Source organism: Galeopterus variegatus, unplaced genomic scaffold, assembly GCF_000696425.1.
Source record: "Galeopterus variegatus unplaced genomic scaffold, G_variegatus-3.0.2 Scaffold1599, whole genome shotgun sequence".
In the NCBI taxonomy this organism is placed as follows: domain Eukaryota; kingdom Metazoa; phylum Chordata; class Mammalia; order Dermoptera; family Cynocephalidae; genus Galeopterus; species Galeopterus variegatus.
Genome location: NW_007727710.1, coordinates 222,565 through 243,591, shown reverse-complemented (window position 1 = coordinate 243,591; position 21,027 = coordinate 222,565). Strand labels below are relative to the sequence as shown.

The 21,027-nt window shown below is 43.9% G+C and overlaps 1 protein-coding gene across 1 annotated transcript in view; it reads left to right on the top strand.

The window, feature by feature from the left end:
* Nucleotides 1-10,798: 10,798 nt before the first annotated feature.
* TRPC5 (transient receptor potential cation channel, subfamily C, member 5) overlaps nucleotides 10,799-21,027 on the top strand; it is a 120,000-nt gene continuing 109,771 nt past the window's right edge. Inside the window, exons 1-2 of the mRNA XM_008577920.1 lie at nucleotides 10,799-10,982; nucleotides 17,359-17,504. Coding sequence (XP_008576142.1) covers nucleotides 10,799-10,982; nucleotides 17,359-17,504 — 330 coding nt within the window. The remainder of the gene's footprint in view (nucleotides 10,983-17,358; nucleotides 17,505-21,027) is intronic.

The window sequence follows — 21,027 nt, the reverse complement described above, 5'->3', positions numbered from 1 at the left end:
CATGGCAACAGAATTGCTATTTGAGAAAAGAAAAAAAGTCAAATTATATAAGAACACATTTTCCTTGATTTCCTTAGTAATGAAGAAACATTCAAGAGTAAGAAAATATGCAACATGACTATTTCTAGTCTAAACTCTCCAAATTGTCTACATTGATCAGATAAATAAGAAAACTTCTAAATTCCTACTTTATTTGGTGCCATACAAATATAATCATCAAGATTAAGAATGTGTTTGGGATACTGAGAGAGTACACCAGTACCAGTGTCAAAATAGCATGATCAGGTAACTCTGATAATAATGCCAAAAAGATTCTTAATAATGTAGTGGCATATAGTCTCTTCTCCAGCAATCAATAAAGTGGTACTTGGCCCTGGAATAGAACAAAGAGGGCAAACCCGCTTTAGACTGAAACAGTCTCAGTTGTCTGTTACTCAGGTTATTTTTTCCTACTTTGATTTGAGAATAAATAGTAAGTTTGGGAATTCACAAAAGGGATAAATCAAGCTTTCCTGTGTTCAAGGTACGTGAACTGCAATTATAAGCTCATAATGTCCAGAAGAGGCTCAAAGGATAGAGAAAACCATGAGATAGCCATGACAAGAGCCTTTAGGCCTTGAATCATTCCAGACAACCCTAGAATCTGGCCACTTCTCACTACCCTGCTGCCTCACCCTTGTCAAAGCCACCATTACCTCTTACCTGGACAACTACAGTGGCCTCTTAACTGATTCCCCTGTTTTCACTCTTGGCCCCCACATAATTTAATCTTTTCCCAGCAACATGAGACACTTTTTAAAAATATAAGTCAGAACATGTCACTCTGCTCAAAGCCCTCCAAAGGCCTTTCTAATGCCTACAAGGCCCTGCGTGATCTGGCCCCTAGCTGTCTCTCTACTCTCATCTCCTACCCCTCTCCCTTGCTCAATCTGCTCCAGCAACACTCACCTCTTTCAGGAATTGTCTAGCCCCAGTACCCTTGCCTGAAATGTTCCTCATCCAGGTAGCTGCATGGGTAGCTCCCTCCTTCCTTTAGATATCTACTCCAATGCTACCTTATCAGGCAGGCCTTCCCCGATCTCCTTATTTAAAAATAGCAGCCCCCTTGCTCCCTATCCCCTTTCCCTGTTTCAGGATTCTTCATAGCACTATATATACCACCTGACATATATATGTTTGCTGCCTTTGTCACCCCTGCAGAGAATGTACTTTGTCTATCTTGTCCTCTTTTGAATCCCTACTGCCTAGAACAGTTTTCAGAACATGGCAGGTACCCCCGAAATAATTTTCTGAATGAATAAATGAATAAGCGAAATTAATAGAATGTCAGACCTGAAAGATTGTCTAGTCCACCTCTCCCCATTTTATTGATGTGGAAAGTGAGATGCACAGAGGGAAGCAATTTGTCCAGGCTCAACAGGGCGACTTTTACAGTAGAGCCAAGATGCACAATTTCTCACTTTCAGTTGAGTGTTGTTTCCACTACATTAAAATTAAGTTCTTCTGTCTTTAAAGTCAGAAGTTCTATGAGTTCTATGACAGCTTCTAGTCACCCATTCTGGAGTCCAGTGCCATGAACTTGCTTCCTTGTATCTAACCTAAATCCTTCATCTTATAGTCTATACAGATTCCTCTGTTTCAGCTCTTGGTGGAGCGGAAAGATATTCTAAAGATATACAAACTTTCCTTCAATCCAATGTTCGCTATTTTAAGAAGTTGATACATGCTATAAATAAAACCCAAGGCAAGATTTCTGATCTCCATGGTGCCTCAAAGGACTCACATCAATCCCATAAAGAAAAGCCTCTCGTTAGATGGCAAGGTTCTAGAGATATGTGGTTGGAAGGCAGCTTGAGTGTCTGAGGTGACAATACCTTTGACTCCAGCTGAGTGCAATATAGGCAGGATAGTATTAAAATATGTCCTCTAAAAACAAAACATACTTCTGTCTAAAAACCAAACCCATTTAGTTTGTAGCCAACAGCCCCTGGCTGGTCAATTCAGTATCTGAAATATTCATTCATGATACAGATGTAATCGTAATATACAGCTTTTGCTAACCAAGTTGCCATCCTCTCAGACTACTGAGGAGTACATAGTGGTGAGCCCTGGCTTGGCCCTGATGTCGTTATTTTTCTTCCTTCCCAGTTGGGAGCTTGGTTTCTTTCTTCCAGAGTTAAAGTCTCTATCGTTTTAATCAGAGACTGCCACAATTTCTAAATTAGCTGGTTTCCATTTGTAAACCAGGAAGTGGGACAAACTGGGTTTGCATATTCTTCTGCCAGTGCTAAGCTCTTCTAACTAATAGCTTGTCTGATCAGAATGGAAAGTGTTCTCTGGATCCTGGAATTCACTTGGGAGAAAATGTCATAGGTCTTTTGGGGGGGAAGCTTCTCAAATAAGCTAGGCTATCTTTTACTGGAAATAATTCTTTGGTCATTTCCACTACTTTTTCATTTAAACTACCTAAGAGGAAGCCCGAATTAATAAATTCAACTAAATAATTCAACTAGTAATGTCATTTCCATCCATATTTGTCTTAGGATTGGAGAATGCAACCAGCAGCCAGACAGAATGGAAAGGCCTGATAAGTATACTGAGCTAGCAATCCTGAGCTCCTTGCTTGGAACCAGGCTGAAATATTTCCTGAAAGACCCTTGACCCCAGCATCCACAGGTTGAGCAGAAGAGCACAGAGCCACCTTGTGGCTAGAGGGAATGAACTATAAGATGGGAAAGTATTTGGGGGGAGGGCTGGGCTAAATGGCTTATTAGAGAAATCCAGGATCACAAAAGACTTAAGAGTTAGCAATAGGCCCCTTCTTCTTGCCAAAAGTGGGCACGACATTGATGAGGTGACAGTTGTACTGCATTTGCTGCTTGGCTAGCCATCGTCTCCTCTTCCTCCCTTTCTTTCCCTTCCTCCTTCTCTTTTATAGACACCTTGGGGGTCTGACCTCTCACTTTCCCAGCACAGGTGAGAGTTATCAGAGCTTCCACCCTACACTGGCCAAGGGTAACCTCGCTCTCAATAGGCAGGCGTGCCTGCCAGAATCCGACCTGATCTTCCAGGGCAATGGTCTCCAGTGAGGCTACATGACTCTTGATCTGGGCTACCATTGCCCAATCTTCCTGAGGGTGTGTAGCTCTTGGGCATGAACAAAGAGCTGCATGTTGGCTACCAAACTGCGGCCACTGTTGCCACTACCCCAAAGATGGAGTCAAGGAAGGAGAAGGAGTATGTCCTTACCTCCTACCATGTGGCACATCACTGCTCAGGAAAGCATTCTTAATAAATAGTTCCATCCTAGAGACAGCAGCCTGAGGATGTTGAGGAGTGTCTGATGGGGACCGAGGAAATGTGGCCACCGATTTTTTTAAACCCCTAATCTCAGAATGGCAAGTTTTTTTAAACCCCTAATCTCCACTACAGGAGAAGTTCAAGCTGAGGCAGAATGGCTACTGGGCAGGAGTGTTACCAAAAGGGTTAAATATCTATTATGAGGTTGGACTATGTCATCTCCAAAGTCTCTTCTATTCTAACCCTGCAATTTTGCAACTATGCTGCCTGGTATAATGAGCAAAGTCTGGGAGTAGCATTCTGATGCTGACTTCATCCCTCAACTGCTGGGTAGCCAGAAACAAATTACTCAACCAATCTATAGCTTAACCTCTTACCATTGAAAAATGAAAGGATGATACTAAATAATCTCACAGGGATGCTGTGAGGAAATGAGCAATGTTTTTAAATTATTCTAAAAGTACTTTATAAATCCGCCTTAAATAGGTGCTATGCCTGACACATAATTGGTTTAGTAGAGAGGCAAGAATGCAAAGCCCCAGTAAATATAAAAGCCACAGGGGACTTCACTAATAACTCCATAGGTGGTGATATCATCGATACGTTTCTAGCGTAAAACCTCTGGAGTTCTGGAGGATATCTGTTTGACTGTGGTCCACTTAATCATAGAATCATCAGGATCAAATGAAATATAGTGGCAATCTAGTACATTCTTCTGTCTCTACAATCGGTCCAAGCTGTATAAATCTCTGGCCTCCGAAAGAGTTAAACACTCCAATCTGAAGGAACGCAACCTTGGCAGGGTATGAAGGAACTCCCAAAGCAATTCTATGCAAGTGTCAGTTGCCCAGAATTCTCAAATGTATGTCCGGGGTCTCCAGGGAGTCTCAGGTTTATGAATGTGACCACAGATGAAGAGTTTTCTGGGAGCCAAGGCACCTACTTGCATACCTAATTACCTTCGCTGCCCTTTTCTGACAATAGACAAGCAATCCCTGTGTCCATGGAGCCCTCTGTGAGCTGGGTGCTCTGTTTCCTTCCCCACTTGCAATTTTGCATCCATCTTTGATATTTTTATCCCCTACTAACTGAATATGAAGGAGAAAAGTAAGCAGTAGTAAGTTTAATTTGGAACCCCAGTCTCTTTTATGGCCTCCTTTGGGTCAGCCCTGGCCCGTGATCCTGAAAAGGTGCTGCAGAGTGAAAGACTGCTTTGAAGCTACGAGGAGTCTGGCTATGTGTTCCTTTTAGACAGAGGGACATGTTTTGCAAGTGATTGAAAGGTCATCACTATATTTAAAATGTTTTTGCCTTTCTAAGTTTCAGATTCGGGGCATGTTTGACTTCAGGAAAATAAAGGACAAAGCAGCTGCTGTTTTCCTGATGCAGTTGTGATCAGCACATAGCTTACCCTCCTCTAGGGAGACAGCAGCCCAAACCTCTAACCTGAGATCATACAGGAAGAAAAGTAGGCAGAAGACAGCAGCAGTAGGGTTAGAAACTCATAGTAGCTCTCCCTTCCTCTATCTCCAACCAGAGGCAACCAAGCTCCTGCTCCTTTCCTTTAACACTTGGTCTGTTCCGACAGGAACAAAAGGCAATCTGCTTGAGACAGAACTACTGGCAATGCAGCGGCCAGCTCACAGCAATAAAACTTTAAGTAATATGAGAGAGAGAGAGAAATTATGGGGGAGGGACATTTTTCTTGAGTTTTCCCTCTAGAAATGTGATAGAGGGAAAATATATGAGTAAAGGCAGTACCTTATAAGAATATTAGAAAACCTTTGCTTGTCAAAGAGTGTTTGGATAGAACTTGCTTACAATTGAATGATGTCAACATGATAGGCATTGGTTCAATCACAAAATGACTTAAGCTACTTTCCCTGTCAACCAAAAGTTACATATTTTTTAAATGATTTCTACTTTACTAGTGACCCAGTAATTTAATTGTACTGAAAAACCAACTGCTCTTCATGATGTATGCTGTCATGGCCACCAAAGAGATTTTTGAAACCTGTTTTTCTGCTAAAGAAAGTAGAGATAGTCTTGAAATGCATCCCACTGAGATATCTGTGCTATGTGAACTTGAGCTTCTCGGCATTGTTCAGGCTCAGGCTTCTCTTCCCAACCCAAGTCAAGTCCTGCTGCAAGGTAAGGGGCTCCTGGTTGCATGGGTGATGCTGAGAGAAACCACTCAAAAATTGCAGATGGAGAGTTCAGACAGAAAGATACTGAAGTCAAAATTGCCCCAGGGTGCCTCCAGCAGTACCAACCAATGTTTCCTGCCATTAACAGCATTTATCATAGCTTTGCCTCATGTTTGCCCAGCATACCCCTAGTTCATGGAGTTTCCATTCCTATGATAATTAAGAGCCATAACTGTGGTGTTGCCATGAGATGCATGTCCACTGCCTCCTTTTCAGTGTGGCTGAGGATAATAGTGCCATGCCATGTAAAGGTGATCTCCATAATGACCTGCCCAGTTCCCTGCCACTGCAGCACTTCAGTCCCTCCAGCTCCCCATTCCCCCAGATGAAGATATTTCATTCCCATGTAGTGACTCTTCCATTCATTCCCATGACAAGACTCTTCTAGTCCAGGATCTGGGACTAATCCTGTTCCTAGTCACAGGGATTCTTAGAACTGGAGGCCAGTAGCTCAGCAGTTCAGCATTAAGTCAGCCAAGTTGCTGGTTCCTTCTGAGTCCTATATTTTGGTAGCTATGCCTGAGCCCTTGCTTTGTTGCCATGTGACCAATCCTGTGCTTTATCCTCTACTTCAGAGGTTCTAAACTACAGGCAATTTTGCCCCTCTGCTACTTTCCAGGAGACATTTGGCAAATGTGGGAGGGTGGGGGTGATACTGGTATCGAGGCCAGGAGTGCCGCTAAACATCCTACCGTGGACAGAACGGCTTCACACAATAAAAAATTATCTGGGCCAAAATGTCAACAGTGCCATGACTGACAAACCCCAGACTAATTCCAGTAACTGGGTCTTGTATCCTGCTCAGTATCCCCATTCATGTTGTTGCCAGACCTCACAACTCCACCCACCTTCCTCCTAGACCTCTGCCTACATCTACATTCTTCTGATACAGTGTTTCCCCCACATACTGAGAAACTTCTGTTTAGTCCACTACCAGGATGTCTGGCTTCTTATACCAGGCACCCATCATTCCACCTGACAACCTTTAGTTCATATATTATGCTTGTTAACAACCCAAGCTTTGGATCTAACCTGCTTGGATTAAAGACCTGGCTCCTCCATTAAGTAGCTGTGTAACCTTAGACAAGTTACTTTGCCTTTCTGAGCCTCAGTTCCTTTATCTATAAAATACAAATAGTAGCAGTCCTTACTTCATAAATGAGATAATACAAGTCAAGTGCTTAGCAAAGTTCCCAGCACATTTTTAAGTATTTTGCTAAATGTTAGCTATTGCCCATTGCTAAGACATTTCTAGATTACTTCAGCAAGTCTCTCTTATCCAGTGATTATCAGCCTTCTAGAGAAGCACTACCCAATAGAACTTTCTGCTACAATGGAAAGGTTTTCTATCTACACTCTCCAATATGGCAGTCACCATATGGCTATTGAATAGTAGAAATGTAGACAGTGTGGCTGAGGAACTGAATTTTTAAAATATTATTAAATTTAAATTTAAATATAAATAGTGGCTAGTGGTTATCATAATACACAGCACACTTTTAGAGATTTTCAAACTCAACACTGCACCAAAACTGAAATTCCAACAAACTCTCCTGCTGAAGGAAGGGGCATTTTTACTCCTTTCAGACACTGAGAATCACTGTCCTTGGGAGCCACTGTACTGATGGGGAACGTGTCACACCTCTCAGGCGAGTTGGAATAGAAGAAGGCGCTAAGATAGGAATGACTAATTCTGGCTAGTCCAACCTCTTCCTGCTCCAGTCAGCCACTGCCAAACAAGCCTCATATCTCCAGAGCAGTGGTTGCCAACCAGGGCAACTTTGCTTCCAGGGGACATTTGGCAATGTCCAGAGATATTTTTCGTTGTCAGTTCTGAGGGGGAAGGGTAGCTGATACTGTCATCTAATGGACAGAAACCAGGAGTGCCTCTAAACATCTTACAGTACACACATATACAGGACAGACCCCCCGCCAACGTTATTATCTGGCCCAGAATGTCAGTCATGCTGATGTTGAGAAACTCTGCCCTAGAGAGATCTTTGAACAATCCCAGACAGGGAAGCATCACCCTGCCCTCAAAAGCCTCCAAAGGCAAGGGGTCTCTAACCTCCCTGTGAATTCAGTGCAGTGTTTACACTACTCCCAGTTTACTCCCTTCAAATTACCTGGACGGAAATTGCTTCTCTCCCTATTAGGGACAGATTTTAGAAACCAACAATTCTCTAATCTGGAAAAATGCAGACAAAAAAGAGAAATCTCTAAAATGATGGAAGCTATGAAAAAGGAAAACTGGGTCTAGTTCACCAATTGCTAGGATAACAGAAGGAAAAGAGAGCCTTTGAAACCTGCCAGAGCTTTAGGATGGACGACAGACCATGATTTCCACAGCATGTAATAAAATGACTTGTACTCATTACCCCCTAAAGGTGAAAGGTATGAAAGGCTAAAGATGTTCTCAGAAGGGATTGGATTAAACATGTTTGCAGCTTCTAAAACCATAAGGAACTATTTAGAGGAGCTAGAAATATTAGGGCCACACTTCTTTGAAATTGATAGCATGGAAGGAATTTCTGCTCTCCCCCAATCCTTCCTTCTGTGCATCGGAGACAGAAATCTGGGCTGAATGGCTCATGGGATTGAGCCAGTCATTGGACCAGATCTTATATTTTTAGGTCTCCTGAACCTCTCCATGCTGCAATTTAGGTATATTTTCTTCTGTATTGTCTTCAGGAGGAAAGTCAAAAAGCTACTATGTTTATTCCAGAAAACTAAACTGGATAATTGAGATCATCGTAAACCCATTTTTCTTCTAACTCTGAGCTTAGGGAAACTACATAATCCTACATAATCATCCCCTACTTTCCACTGCACTTTGTCTAACTACACAACAAATGCCTCTATGTGACAGCAATCAGCAGGGGTGAAAATGCAAAATTCAACCCTGCAGATGTTTAACCACTAACTGGAAATTTAGAAGATAGTTGATAACTGTATAATGTATCCTCTGCTGAAAAATCAAAGATAGCCAGGTGAAGAGAAATTAACTACCCCTGGCCTCAGGGACTATGCCTATGTTTAAAGTAGCTGCCAACAGGTGAGCAGTAGTATTCTACCCCTGGAGACTAGTGCCTGCCTCAGGTGTGGATAACTGAGAGACACTGGAATGTGAGACTCAAAAATTGCTTGAAAAATGGAACAAAATCTCCTCTTTCAAGCCTTGTCCTCCAGTCATATCATGTAACTCTTCAGTCAGCCTCCATATGAACTAAGCAACTTTAAAACAAAACATCATTTGTCATGTACAGGAAGCATGAAATGAAAATCACGATGGGCAAAGGGAGTGCTCTTGACATCATTTAACATGAATTTTGCTTCCAGATTTCTGGTCTGGTTTCCTTTTTACCTTTAAAAAAAAAAGAACCTATCATAAAACTACTTTAGGCCTCTTTCTTTATTCCGGCTTATCTAACATCATATTTGAGAGTAGTGGTGAAAACTACTCTTTTATGACTTTCTTTTTATACTCTGAGAACCAACTGAGCTAGTTTTTACCACCCAAGCTTTTCTAGGTCTAAACTGGGCCTAAAACTTTTTGATGATATCTACTATTTTTCATTTGTATGGCTATAAACCACTTAAAACAAAATGGAGATTTTCAATCCCTCTTTTTGAATGAAAGACCCTCTTTTTGTTCATTCCTATTTTGTTTTGCTGGCAGATGTGCTCCAGTACATGATCAGTACCCACTAGAAAAATTATAAAATAATAAATGGTTATTCAATTCATATTGAATCCTATCACATAGTTGATAGCAATATGGTTATCCTGGCACTCCCATTGTCTTGTGTTGCTTCTGGGTTCTCAGCCCTCTCCAGAAATCTTTATCATGCTATCTAAACTCACACTAGTCATGTGATGAGCAATGAAATGGAAAACTCTAAATCAGCTTGTCAGCATCCTCTTTCTAGTAAAGCAATCTACAAGAGAAATTTAATTTAAAAATCACATGGCCACCTATACAAAATGAACCAAGAACTATGGCTTTCCTGAAAAGCTGTTTGTATCAAGCTTCACCATAGGGCTACCTGCAAAGTACCTGTACACTGTCAGATTAGGGCTTCATTCCTCTGTGCAGTGCGAGGGACACACTGACCACACCTTCACTCATGACAGTTTCCCCATCTCAGTAATAACCCACATCCTCTGATTTACTTATTTTTTGACACATTATTATGCATTATTTTCATAATTTCCCAGAAAATGTCATAACTTAACTGTATACAAAATGCCTTCCACAGAGGGTTGGCTCCCCAAAAGCCACTCACAGTGTATCCCCTTCCTACCTTGGCATCTTTTACCTTTTTCTTTGTTTCTAATATCCATCCCAGGGAACAGTTACTTTTGGAGCCAATGGCTTCCATCACTCATTATAGCCCATATTTTACAAACAAAAATGTGTGGAATGGTTCATTTAACCCTTGTGACAATCTAGATTTGAGAAAAATGCCTTTCCAGGTTTCTTCCAACTAGAACCTTGAAATTATAAACTCTCAACCTATGGAGTCAGCCACGTATTTGTTTTTCCTCATAGACTTAACCACTATATTTTGAAAAATTAAGAGCCCCCATCCGATGAGAAATCAAGAATCATTTTGTGGGTTGCCAAACCTTAAACAATACTACAAAGTTACTTTTAAAAGTTTGCGAAAAAATAGAATTAAAAGATAATATGAATCTTTCCAAGAACTTTCTGAAGATCCTGAGTACATAATGTTTATCTGAGTTTAAGGTAGAACATTAGTTGCTAAGTTTAATTACTATCCAACAAAACCTGCAATACGTTCTTAAGATATGTCTGTATATTCAGTGCTATGATTTAAAGATTTGCTTATTGATGTAATAAATCAAATTGTTGGTCTTTTGCTGGTTGGGGGTTGTGAGGAAAGTGGAATTTGTTTTGCCAGGCCTTCTAGCCTCATATCCGGCCGGGTATGATTTCAGCGCATCCTTCGTAAACAAGTTACACGAGGGTGGAGTTAGTGCGCATGCGCGCCCGGGCAGCGCCCGGCTCGTGGCCGCTATTGTGTGTTTCGGGAGGCAACGGCTCCGAACCGCTGGTCAGTGGAGCTACGTCTGAAGAATATAAAGCACGTCCGCTTTGCTGGCAGCTGCTTGGTTTTACTTTCACTTACCTGACTCAGGACCTGCACAGGACGAGGCAGAGGGGTCTGTGATGCAGCCCGACAATTGGCGTAGTTTCGGCAGAGTGAACAAGTAAGGGAGCCCCAGGAGCCCCTCGGGAGGGGGAGGAGAGGTGGCTGCCCTCGAGCATGTGGTACCTGGTGGCAGCGTTCCTGTGGACTTGGACTCCACTGGAAACATGCGACCAAGTGGATGGGTCCTCCAAGAGCATAGAGGAAGCTCTCAGGGTACTGAGCTCCATGGTGAAAGATGAGGAGTCCCAGAGAATGGCTGGCCGGATGGGCTGGTTGTGGTTGGCTGTACTGAGATCCAGTATGGACAGGGCACTCCATGAGGCCACATAGCAAAAGGCAGACATGCTGGAGAATGATGTACAGCAACAGGTCACCCCCGTTTCTGAAGCTGAGGATGATGACGACCCTGAGGGTGACTTGGGAGAACCTGTGTGTCTCCTTGCACGACCTGTTGTCCATCAGAAACAGGCAAACCCCTAGCTATTTGACTCCTACAGCTGTGGGACCTCGGGGTGGATGGCAAATGTACAGTATGTGTTAGTATTAGTGGATAGTGGCGCAAAATGTAGCCTGATATGTAGCAACCCAGATAAGTTTCCAGGGGCCACAGTGAATGTTGATGGCTATGGAGGACATTCTATTACAGTCAAAGCTGGGCTGCTGAGCACTGAACGATTGTTCCCTCGTGTATATATTCTGTATGTATCCCCTGTAGCTGAATATATCTTGGGTATAGATGTACTACATAGGCTACACTTGCAAATGATGGTTGGAGAATTCCTGTTGCAGATACAGACAGTGAAGCCTGTGTTATGGGGACATGCTAAACATGACCCACAGGTGTTACCCAAGCCAAAGCATGTGGTCAATGTGAAACAGTGTTGCCTGCTAGGAGGACATGTGGTGATAGGTGCCACTATGAGCTAGAATAGGTCAGCATCATTCATCCCACACACAGTCCCTTTAATGCGCCTGTATGGCTAGTGAAAAAGCCAGATGGTACCTGGAGGATGACTCTGGACTATTGGGAAATGAACAAAATAGTGCCTCCTTTGCACACAGCTGTGCCTTTGGTTCACAACTTAATGGGTCAGCTGATGACTCAGCTAGGAACTTATCATTATGTACTGGACCTTGCAAATGATTTTTCCTCTATACTGATCTTGGATGATAGCCAAGATCTATTTGCCTTTGCCTGGGAAGGAAGGCAATGGACTTTTCAGGTGTTACCCCAGGGCTGCCTGCACAGCCCAACCATTTGTCACTGTCTGGTGGCTGGGGACCTAGCCAAATGGACTAAGCCCAGCATTGTTACAGTATTTCATTATATGGATGATGTCTTACTAACCTTTGATTCTCTTGCGAATTTAACCAAGGCAGCTCTAACGCTGCTAGGTCATTTGGAACAATATGAATGGGTCTTACCCTTTGGATATGTACTTGGAAATATCAGTGGTGGCTGGTAGGTCACTGACCCCTGTGGGGACAAGCCATGTGTCAAGAGTTATGGGAATTAGGACATGGAAAGGAAGTAAGTCTTTTCCACGTCGCAGGACATTCCCCCTAAGCCAGTCCAGGCAATGATGAAGCTGGTGCATTGGCTAAGGTAAGATGGCTGGAGAGAGCTCCAACAGCTGATTTAACTGGGTGGCTACATTGGAGAATGCAGCGTGCTGGCTGCATGACTTTGTGGTCGATGGCTTGCTGGGTGCCACATAAACCTGAGAAAGAATGCCCCTGATGAGCAGATGTACCCTTGATGTCCCGCCGGGTGCCGCATGCAGATAGGCTCAAAACCTGAGAGGAGGATGCTTCTAACATGGTGGCAGGTGGATCTTGTGGGATCACTGCCAAATCAGAGAACTACAGGTATATCATCACAGCCATCGATTCCGCTACTGGTCTTCTGTTTGTAGGGTTTGGTAAGGCCCCAGACCAGTATGGTGGCTGTAGGCACCAGAGTCGACTGGACACATACATACATTCGTGTGGCCAGTGTGTCAGCTTGCTGAGTATGCACCGAGTTTCCTACCAGTGTAGCTGCAGGATTACCTGTGGAAAATCACCCCAATGACAGCTACGAACTGGACATATGTATCGGTGGGATTTTCGTGGCTAATAGTTGAGAGGATAGCGCTATGGGGACAAGCCTCAAGGTGCATTGAATGTATATTAAGTATGGAGGTTATATGGATGCAAGGGTCGGCCATCCTCACTACAGGAACACTGTGGAAGATCTCAGATGCATAGATTGTACAGGGAGAGACCCTTAAGGGGTGGAGTGTGAGGAAAGTGGACTTGGTTTAGTCAGGCCTTCTTGCCTCGTATCTGGCTGGGTATGATTTCAGCACATCTTTTGTAAACAAGTTACATGAGAGTAGAGTTAGTGTGCATGCACACCTGTGTACTGTTTGGCTTGTGGCCGCTGCTGTGTACCTTTCGGTATGGAAGCCAGCGGCTTTGAACCGCTGGTTGGTGGAGCCCACATCTGAAGAATAAAGCATGTCCACTTTACCCGCGGCTGCTCGGTTTTACTTTCGCTTACCTAACTCAGGACCTGCACAGGACAGGGCAGAAGGATCTGAGATTCCTGCCTGACAGGGGCAGAGTAGTGTGGTGGTCAATAGTACAGGCTTTGGGCTCAAGCTGCCTAGGTTCAAGTTCTGACTCCTTTACTTTTTAGCTATGTGACCTTGGGCAAGGCACTTCGCTTCTCTGTGGCTGAGTTTTCTCAGGTATAAAATGGGGATAATTATTATGTCTATAGCATAGAGCCATAGTGAGTACTAAATTAGATACTCCAGCATGAAGCCTGGCATATGGAAAGTGCTCAGTAACCGGTAGCCATTAGTATTCTTTTTATCCCTCCTACTCAGACTAAAGCTAGTCATTATTATATATATTATTGATTTTACATATCTATACTAACTTTTTTAAAACATCAAGTGGGTTCTTTGACATTATTGCCAAGTAAGTTTTGTACATTTTAGTCTTCCCATCTAAATTATATGCACCTTGTCCTGAAATCAGTTGAGACGATCAAGCAAATCGTAATTCTGATGGTTCTGTTTTTACGAGAGTCTGGGAAACAGATTCTTTCCCATCTGATGCCAATGGCTGCTCCAAAGTGGCTCAGGCATCATCACTACTAGCTAACCAACCTTATAGGTAGGCAGAGCAGCAGGCTGGTAATGCAATGTGATTAGATGCCAGTGTTCTTTATTTCTGAGTAATACGGAGAAATGCAATTTCATTCCACCAGTTGCTTGGACTGCTGAAAAAGGTTGAACATTGATTTTATCTATCATGTTAGGGTGGGGAAGAGGGGACCCAGCAGGTGGAAAAAAGGGATTGCAGTTGCACTAAATCCAGGCACAAGACAGGAGATTCATTCCCAACATGATGCTATCAGTCCAGCTGTGTAAGGAAGTGCCAATTGGAGTGGCTGAGTCTGTGAACAGACGGCATTTTGGGTATGAATGAGGTAGCTCCTGATAAGGGTCTGCCCATTAATTACAAATACAGGTTTAATTTCAGAAGCCTGTGATAAACTCCACGAAGGGCGCCTGCCTAAGCCTGGTAACAATAGGGTTCAGGAGAATTCCAATTAGCAGATTGTGTCCAGTGATGAGATTAATAGAAATGAATGTATCATTTGGGCCCCTTGTGAACAATAACCTTGTAAAAGCTTTTCCGGTCCTGAGAGTGGGAGGAGGGGAGCATCACCTGTTCCTCTGTGGTGTCCTCCAGCAATGGCATTTAGCTGAAGATATGATGAAGCTGACTTTTGCTCACCCTGTTTGCTGCACTGCAAGCGTTCTACATGATGAGCTCTGAACTGAGCGAGTCTATCCAATGCTCATTAATCCAGAAGATTCCTACAGTATAATGCTAGCTTTTCAACAAGGAGTCCTAGGGCAGATCTAGGAGCAAACTCCTTGGGGTCTGAATGCAAAGCCCCAGAGACAGGCAGGCAATGGAACTTCTTTAGTGGGCATGTTCTTAGCCCACATCATTGCAAATTTTAAAATTCAATCAAGTCGGTTGATGCACCAAGTTTCTTTAGAAGTACAGTTGTAGATAATATGAGCCAAATCTAATTTCTTGGTTTGTTGATTTCCTTTCCTCTTCTACCACTCCCCCCACCCACCTTTTTTTTTTCCTTTAAAAACAAAAAACAAAAAAACATGATTTTTAACAAGAAGCCCAATATCATTCAGTATAATTTTGGAGTTAGAAGGCAAAACTTGACAAAATAGAATAAAATTGAATTTTCCATCTGACCTCAATTTGAATACAAAATGGCTGTTAAAGGGTAATTTTTTAAAAAGGGTTAAATCATGTTCCTCATATAAATTTAAAGTAAACACATCAAAGATTTAACTCATTAATGAAGGAGGGAACCAGTAGGCTAGGGGATCTGCAAACCATGGCCTGCAGGTTTAATTCAGCCTGTCACCTGTTTCTGTAAATAAAATTTTATTGGAGCACAGTTGGCCCATTCATTTATGTATTGCCTATGGCTATTTTTGTGCTGTAATGGCAGAATTGTATGGTCCGCAAAGCCTAAAATACTTACTGTCTGGCCTTTTACAGAAAAAGTTTGCTCTCCTCTGATACAGACCATTAGGAATGCTGAAATAAATTTACAAATGGATGCAAAGTAGTCAATATCCATAAAGCAATAATCAATTGTATTACACCAGATGAGAAATATTTGCATTACAATTTACAGAGTTGTAAAGTAATTCAAAGACAATGAAAGGCATGGATAATTCAGAAAACATACTAGATAGGTCCTCTAGTTTTCTTTTTTGCACCATCCCAACACTTTCACCATTTTTCTTTACAGCTGCTAGAAAAAAGCTCATGCGCAGAGCCACCACTAGTAGCAGAGTCCACTCTATCTGAAAGTGAAGTAGGAAGCAAGCTGAGCAGTGGATTGTAAGGCCTAGGGAAGACCTTCACCAAACTTAAGTCCCCCACCAACCTACTTCTTGAAATTCTCATCTTTTGGGCAAGGCCAAGGTGTTCTTTCTAGGTTCCACCTGTTAAAATGCAAATAGCCCATGCCAGGGACAGCTCCAGATATGCTTAACAATAAGTAATAATTTGGTATGGGTTATTTTTTTCAGAGATTAGCTGACTAGTCACTTAGAAGGACCAAAAGGTCCAGGGACCTGGATGAGAAACTAATAAAATTTAGTAAACCTAATCTATGCAAAAATAGTCTAAAATATAAGAATAGCCCATAAAGGCAGTACTGGTTAAGCCCACACAGGGGCTTGTATGACAGCACTGAGTTAACAGACAGGGGGCTGAATGACAGCACTGGGTTAACCTGTATTGTTAGGGAGAACATTAAAAAGTACACAAAAGAGAATTGGTGGGGACAGCTGCTCTCAAACTTTCCTTGTCACAGTTTTGCCCAGGACGTGGTGAACAGAAAACCATTACTGTGCTGGGGAGTGTGCTTCTGATTAGGATACTTTTATAACACATTTGTTTCTATAGGAGCCACATATGTTGAGAACCGAGTATGTTCTAAACCTTGTGTAGACAATATGCACAATCTCATTTAATCCTCATAATTTTGCCCAGCTGCTGTTATTTCCCCCATTTTATAGGTAAGGGAATCAAGGCACAAAAAGACTAGTAAATGACAAAGGCAAGAGAGGGATGCCTCAATTGCACTGTGGGAGACCGCAGGCACAGCCCCTCTTCTCCCCATCTCCTGATTATCTACTGATTTAGTCACTATCACAAGTGCTCTGATTATTTTGGCCCCTAGATTACAGTTGTGCTCTCAAGCCCAAGACATGTTATCACCCTGAATGACTTCAGCGTCCATATGAACAAGCCAACCAGCAACCTGCCCTGTCAGCCCCTTGTCCTCTCTCCTCCACTGACCTCTGCTCGCTCCACCTCAGCGCACTCTGCTCAGGGCCAGCCCGGAGCCAGTCATCACTCAGCACTGCTCCACCATGGGCATCATGGCCACCTGTGCCCCACTCTGGCCACAGTCTCCCATCCTCCCAGTTCATCTGCTCTGACTCTGTCTGCCCTTGGACCTCAAAGAGACCTCAAGTCCCTTGATGACCCCATTTCCCCCAGGCTTTTAGTCCTTACCTGTTGATCTGAGCTTCATGCTTAATCACCTGAACTACTACTTTATCCTCAGCTTCCTTTCATCCCTGGCAAAACCTCAACCCTGGATCAATCCAGCAACCTGAATTCTCCATCCCTGCCTCTGGACTGTCAAAGTTGCTAGAGAGGAAAAAAACCACATACTTCCATGCATCACTGCTATTACAAATTTATAATCTCTGATTTACCTGAGACTTCAGCACTGCTAGGCAATCCTTGTACTTGGTCAGCTCCTTCTATCTTTTCCCTTGGCAAATCTTCCATACACAACTCTCCTCACACACCCTGCCAACTTCTACCTCCCTCACTCATAGCAACTGATCTCACCTCCTACTTCAATGAGAAAACAGCATTTTTAGATGGAAAGTACCTCAACCTGCACCCTCTCCACCCAAACTTCCCTCCAGCGCCACCCACTCCCCTTTTCCCTGGTCTCTGAGGACACGTCATCCTTCTTTCCGGGACCAAGATCAACCTCCACCCGCCCCGCCTTTGCCCTGGACCCCACCCCCTCCCCATCTGCTCAGGCACCTGCGTCCCTGAGCTGCTCTGTCCGTCACCTGCAGCCTCTCCGATCCTGCCCGCTTCCTCCTCCCGATCTCGTCTCATCAACGTGCTCGAGCTGCAGCTTCACCTCCTGCCTCACAGCCGCGTCTCAACAGAGGCCCGGAGTGTTAGGCCAGAACTCAGGCCAGGGACCCAGGGAGAAGTCTTGTTCTACAAACCAGGGCACAGGCGGGGAAGGAGCTGCGATTCCGAGTCTAACAGAACAGAGGGGGTGCCCCATGCAAAGCCCCAGCAGTTGGAATGGAGGGTGCAGGAGGCTGAGGCCACTGGAGGCTTCCCACATCCAGCCTCGGTTGTTCTGGGGACGGGGGCGGGGCAGGCCTTGCAGTGGGGCAGCGGGCCCAGCCGTGCGGGAGCTGGGACAGGCAGAGGCTGACTCCATCCACTCTCTTGGTTTCGACTGTTATTGGCTGAAGACTTTCACATCTATAATTTCAGCCCTGACCACTCTCCTTTGAGATTCATGCTGGAGTCATACAAGTTCCTGTTGCTGTTCCAAACCCAACATATCCAAAGGGAACTTTTCAAAACCTTAAACCTGCTTTCCCTACTATGTTCACTATCTCAGTTGATGACACCACCATTCAGTCAGGCATGCAATCTAGAAACCGGACATCCTGGATGACTTCTCCTTCCCTTACCTGATGCGTATAATGAATGTCTTAAATCTGTTCTTTGTTGTTGATCTCTAAAATCACTGTCTAGTGTAAGATCCTTACCATCTCTTTACCTGGACTAATGATATCTTTTAACCAGTTTTATTATTCGGAAATTCCTCAAATGATGTGCTGGAGCTGGTTTCCACCAGCTGGCCAGAGCTGATTATCTGATTCTCTTCCCAACTCCATGTTCCATGATGTCATATTGGTAGCTTGAAATTGGCCACAGTGGTAGTGTTTACACCACAGAAACCAGCAAACACTACAAATCAGGACCCTGCCCCCCACCCCTACCCATCCTCCCTGTGGAGAGCTGGCTGTTAAACATTTACCAGCACATTTACCACTATCCATTTCCCACACTTTGGCCGAACTAATCTTTATAAAACACTCGACTATACCACTCTCTTGATCAAACACTTCAGTGGCTTCCTGTGGCCAACAGATAACATTTAAGTTTCTTTTTTTTTTTGTCTTTTTCCGTGTCCGGCAACGGATCGCAACCCTCAGTGTTGCCCCCGTACCGGACCGGGGACCGGCAACGGGATTGCAACCCTCGGTGTTGCTCCCGCGCCTCGCTCAGCCAGTGAGCGGGAACCGGTCTGTATGTGGGATCCGAACCCTCGGGCGGGAGCACCGCCGCGCTTCCCAAGCGGCGCACTTATCCAGTGCGCCACCGGGCCGGCCCAACATTTAAATTTCTTAACGTGGCATCTGAGACCTTTTATCATTTGGCCTCTGCCTAAATGTCCAGCTTCCTCTCCCATTTCTCCTTAGTCTCACAACTTATGTGCTAGCTCAAAGGTCACAAACTGGCTCACTCAAGCCAAATTTGCCTCACAAATGAATTTTGTGAGCTAACATTTAAACCTTTAAGAGGTTCTACCCCCAAATCCGTATTTATGACTTCTCTTCAAAAATTACAACACTGGGCCCTCATTCATGCTTATACCCGCAATTTGCAGGAACTGAGCAGCAGCTGCTCCTTTTGAGAGGGGTTCTACACTTCACCAGTTTCTACCGTTCACTCACCCAAATTATGCATAGACACCTACACCTGGCCCTCGTTTCTGTTACCTGTTATCTGTTTGGCTCCTGCTGCAGACCATATCATAAAGTCTACCTTATTATCAGAAACTTCTGACCTTCATTATAGAACTTTCTCTTTCTTTACCGTAGCTGTCTTAACAATAATCCATGGTCCCTGCACAGCCTGGGAAGGGGAAAGCAGCAGGTTGATGAGAAAAGGAAGAAGCAGAGAGGGTAGGAGTAGAAATCTGTGGTTTGTGGATCAAAGTCTCCATTTTGAAGCAATAGAATTGCAAAAATGAGAGGCAGGAACTGTCCCAAGTTTTTGAGGCCTTGGATTAGTTCCCTGTAGAACCATCTGCTAACCCTCTTTAGAGCCTTGAGATGTCTACCTTCTCAGCTGGACACGGGCAGGAAAGGCCCAAGGAAATTAGCTCACACTGACCCAAATTGTGGGAGTTGGGTTTGTAAAAATGAGAGTCATTTTCTTAATTTGAGAGCAGGAAATTTAATTCCTTTTTGCTGAGTGCCTGCTGTGTGTCTAGCACTGTGCTAGATGCTTTAGGGGAAACAAGAGCAGACCAGGAAAGCTCAGCTTTCAAAGAGCTCACAACCTTAATGAGGGGGAAAAAATACATGCAGGAAATAATTAGAGAACAATGTAAGGCAGCATCAGAAAAGTGATTATCTTGGATGTAACCTAGTGCCCTGATACCTGGGTGGGCAGCAAGGGATGGGCTTAAAGTTAGGAAGAGGAGCTATTGAAGAAGACAGAGCTTGCAGTGGCCCTTGACTGGCAGAGAAATGGGGCAAGACCATTCCACACAGGTGATCCCACAAGGATATACACACGGGTAGCAATGAGTGAGGTGGCTGTGGCAACTGTGAGTGGCAACACTGGAAGGGAAAAGGCAGTCTGAGTGGAAAGACATGGTTGGTCACTGCAGAACAGTTTTCTTTTGAAAAAATATCCTCTCTGGTGTCACGCACCCAGAAAGCCAAATGGAGGATCAGAAAGCTCCTTGTTGGACAATGGAATCAGATATATCCAGAAAGTATTTTGTATGCTAGGCAAAGACGGCAACCCCTTGGCTCCATGACACAAGTGGGGCTAAGCAATATTCACAGGTACTACTGTGTGTGTCTTGAACAGGACTGGCAGCACTGACATAGAAGCAAAGGATTGAAAAGAGTAAGAAAAGTAGAAAGAGCAAGAAGGGGAGAGAGAGAGAGGACAGGAAGAGCAGCATGGTAGGAAACAGAAGGTACCTCCAATCTAACCCAGGGAATCCTGTGCTACAGGTTATAGCACCCCCACCCCCCAAATCCCCAACACCTTTAGCTGCAGACAGAGATTGAGAAATGCTCCTGCCCAGCGAAAAGGCCAGATTTCCCAGATCTGAGCTCTTTTCTTCCTGGGCAGACTGTGACAAATTGCTCACTTACCATCTCTCCCAACTCTAGGCTATATGCTGATTGTGTTTATGTTCATTTCCAGGCTGACTCAGACCCACTTCTTCCTTAGCCTGTAGGCTTATGTTAATCTCTGAGATTATTCTTTCCTGTGTTCAATTTACTTTATGAGCCAGTTGCTCACTTCCTGCTGTCTTGTTTGTAGCTGCTCCCTCTAAATGTTTAACAATGTTTACTCTCTGCTCCATCGTAGCAATTGATGACCAATGTACACCCAGCTTTCAACTATTCAGAGGCTCATACAACCACTCAGTGAAGGAAACAGGTTTCTTGCAAGCTCCTCCTCCTCCACCTTTCTCCCACTCCCCGTTTTCTGGCCACTTTTCTGTTTGGGAATCCCTTGTGCAAGGTGGGAAGGAGGCAAAGATGATGAAAAATAGTAACTCATCCTTTTGTCAGTTTGCCAGGAACTGGGGGCGGGGGGGGGGGGGGGGTTTAAAATGGTTTTGGGGGAAAAAAAAAAAAAAA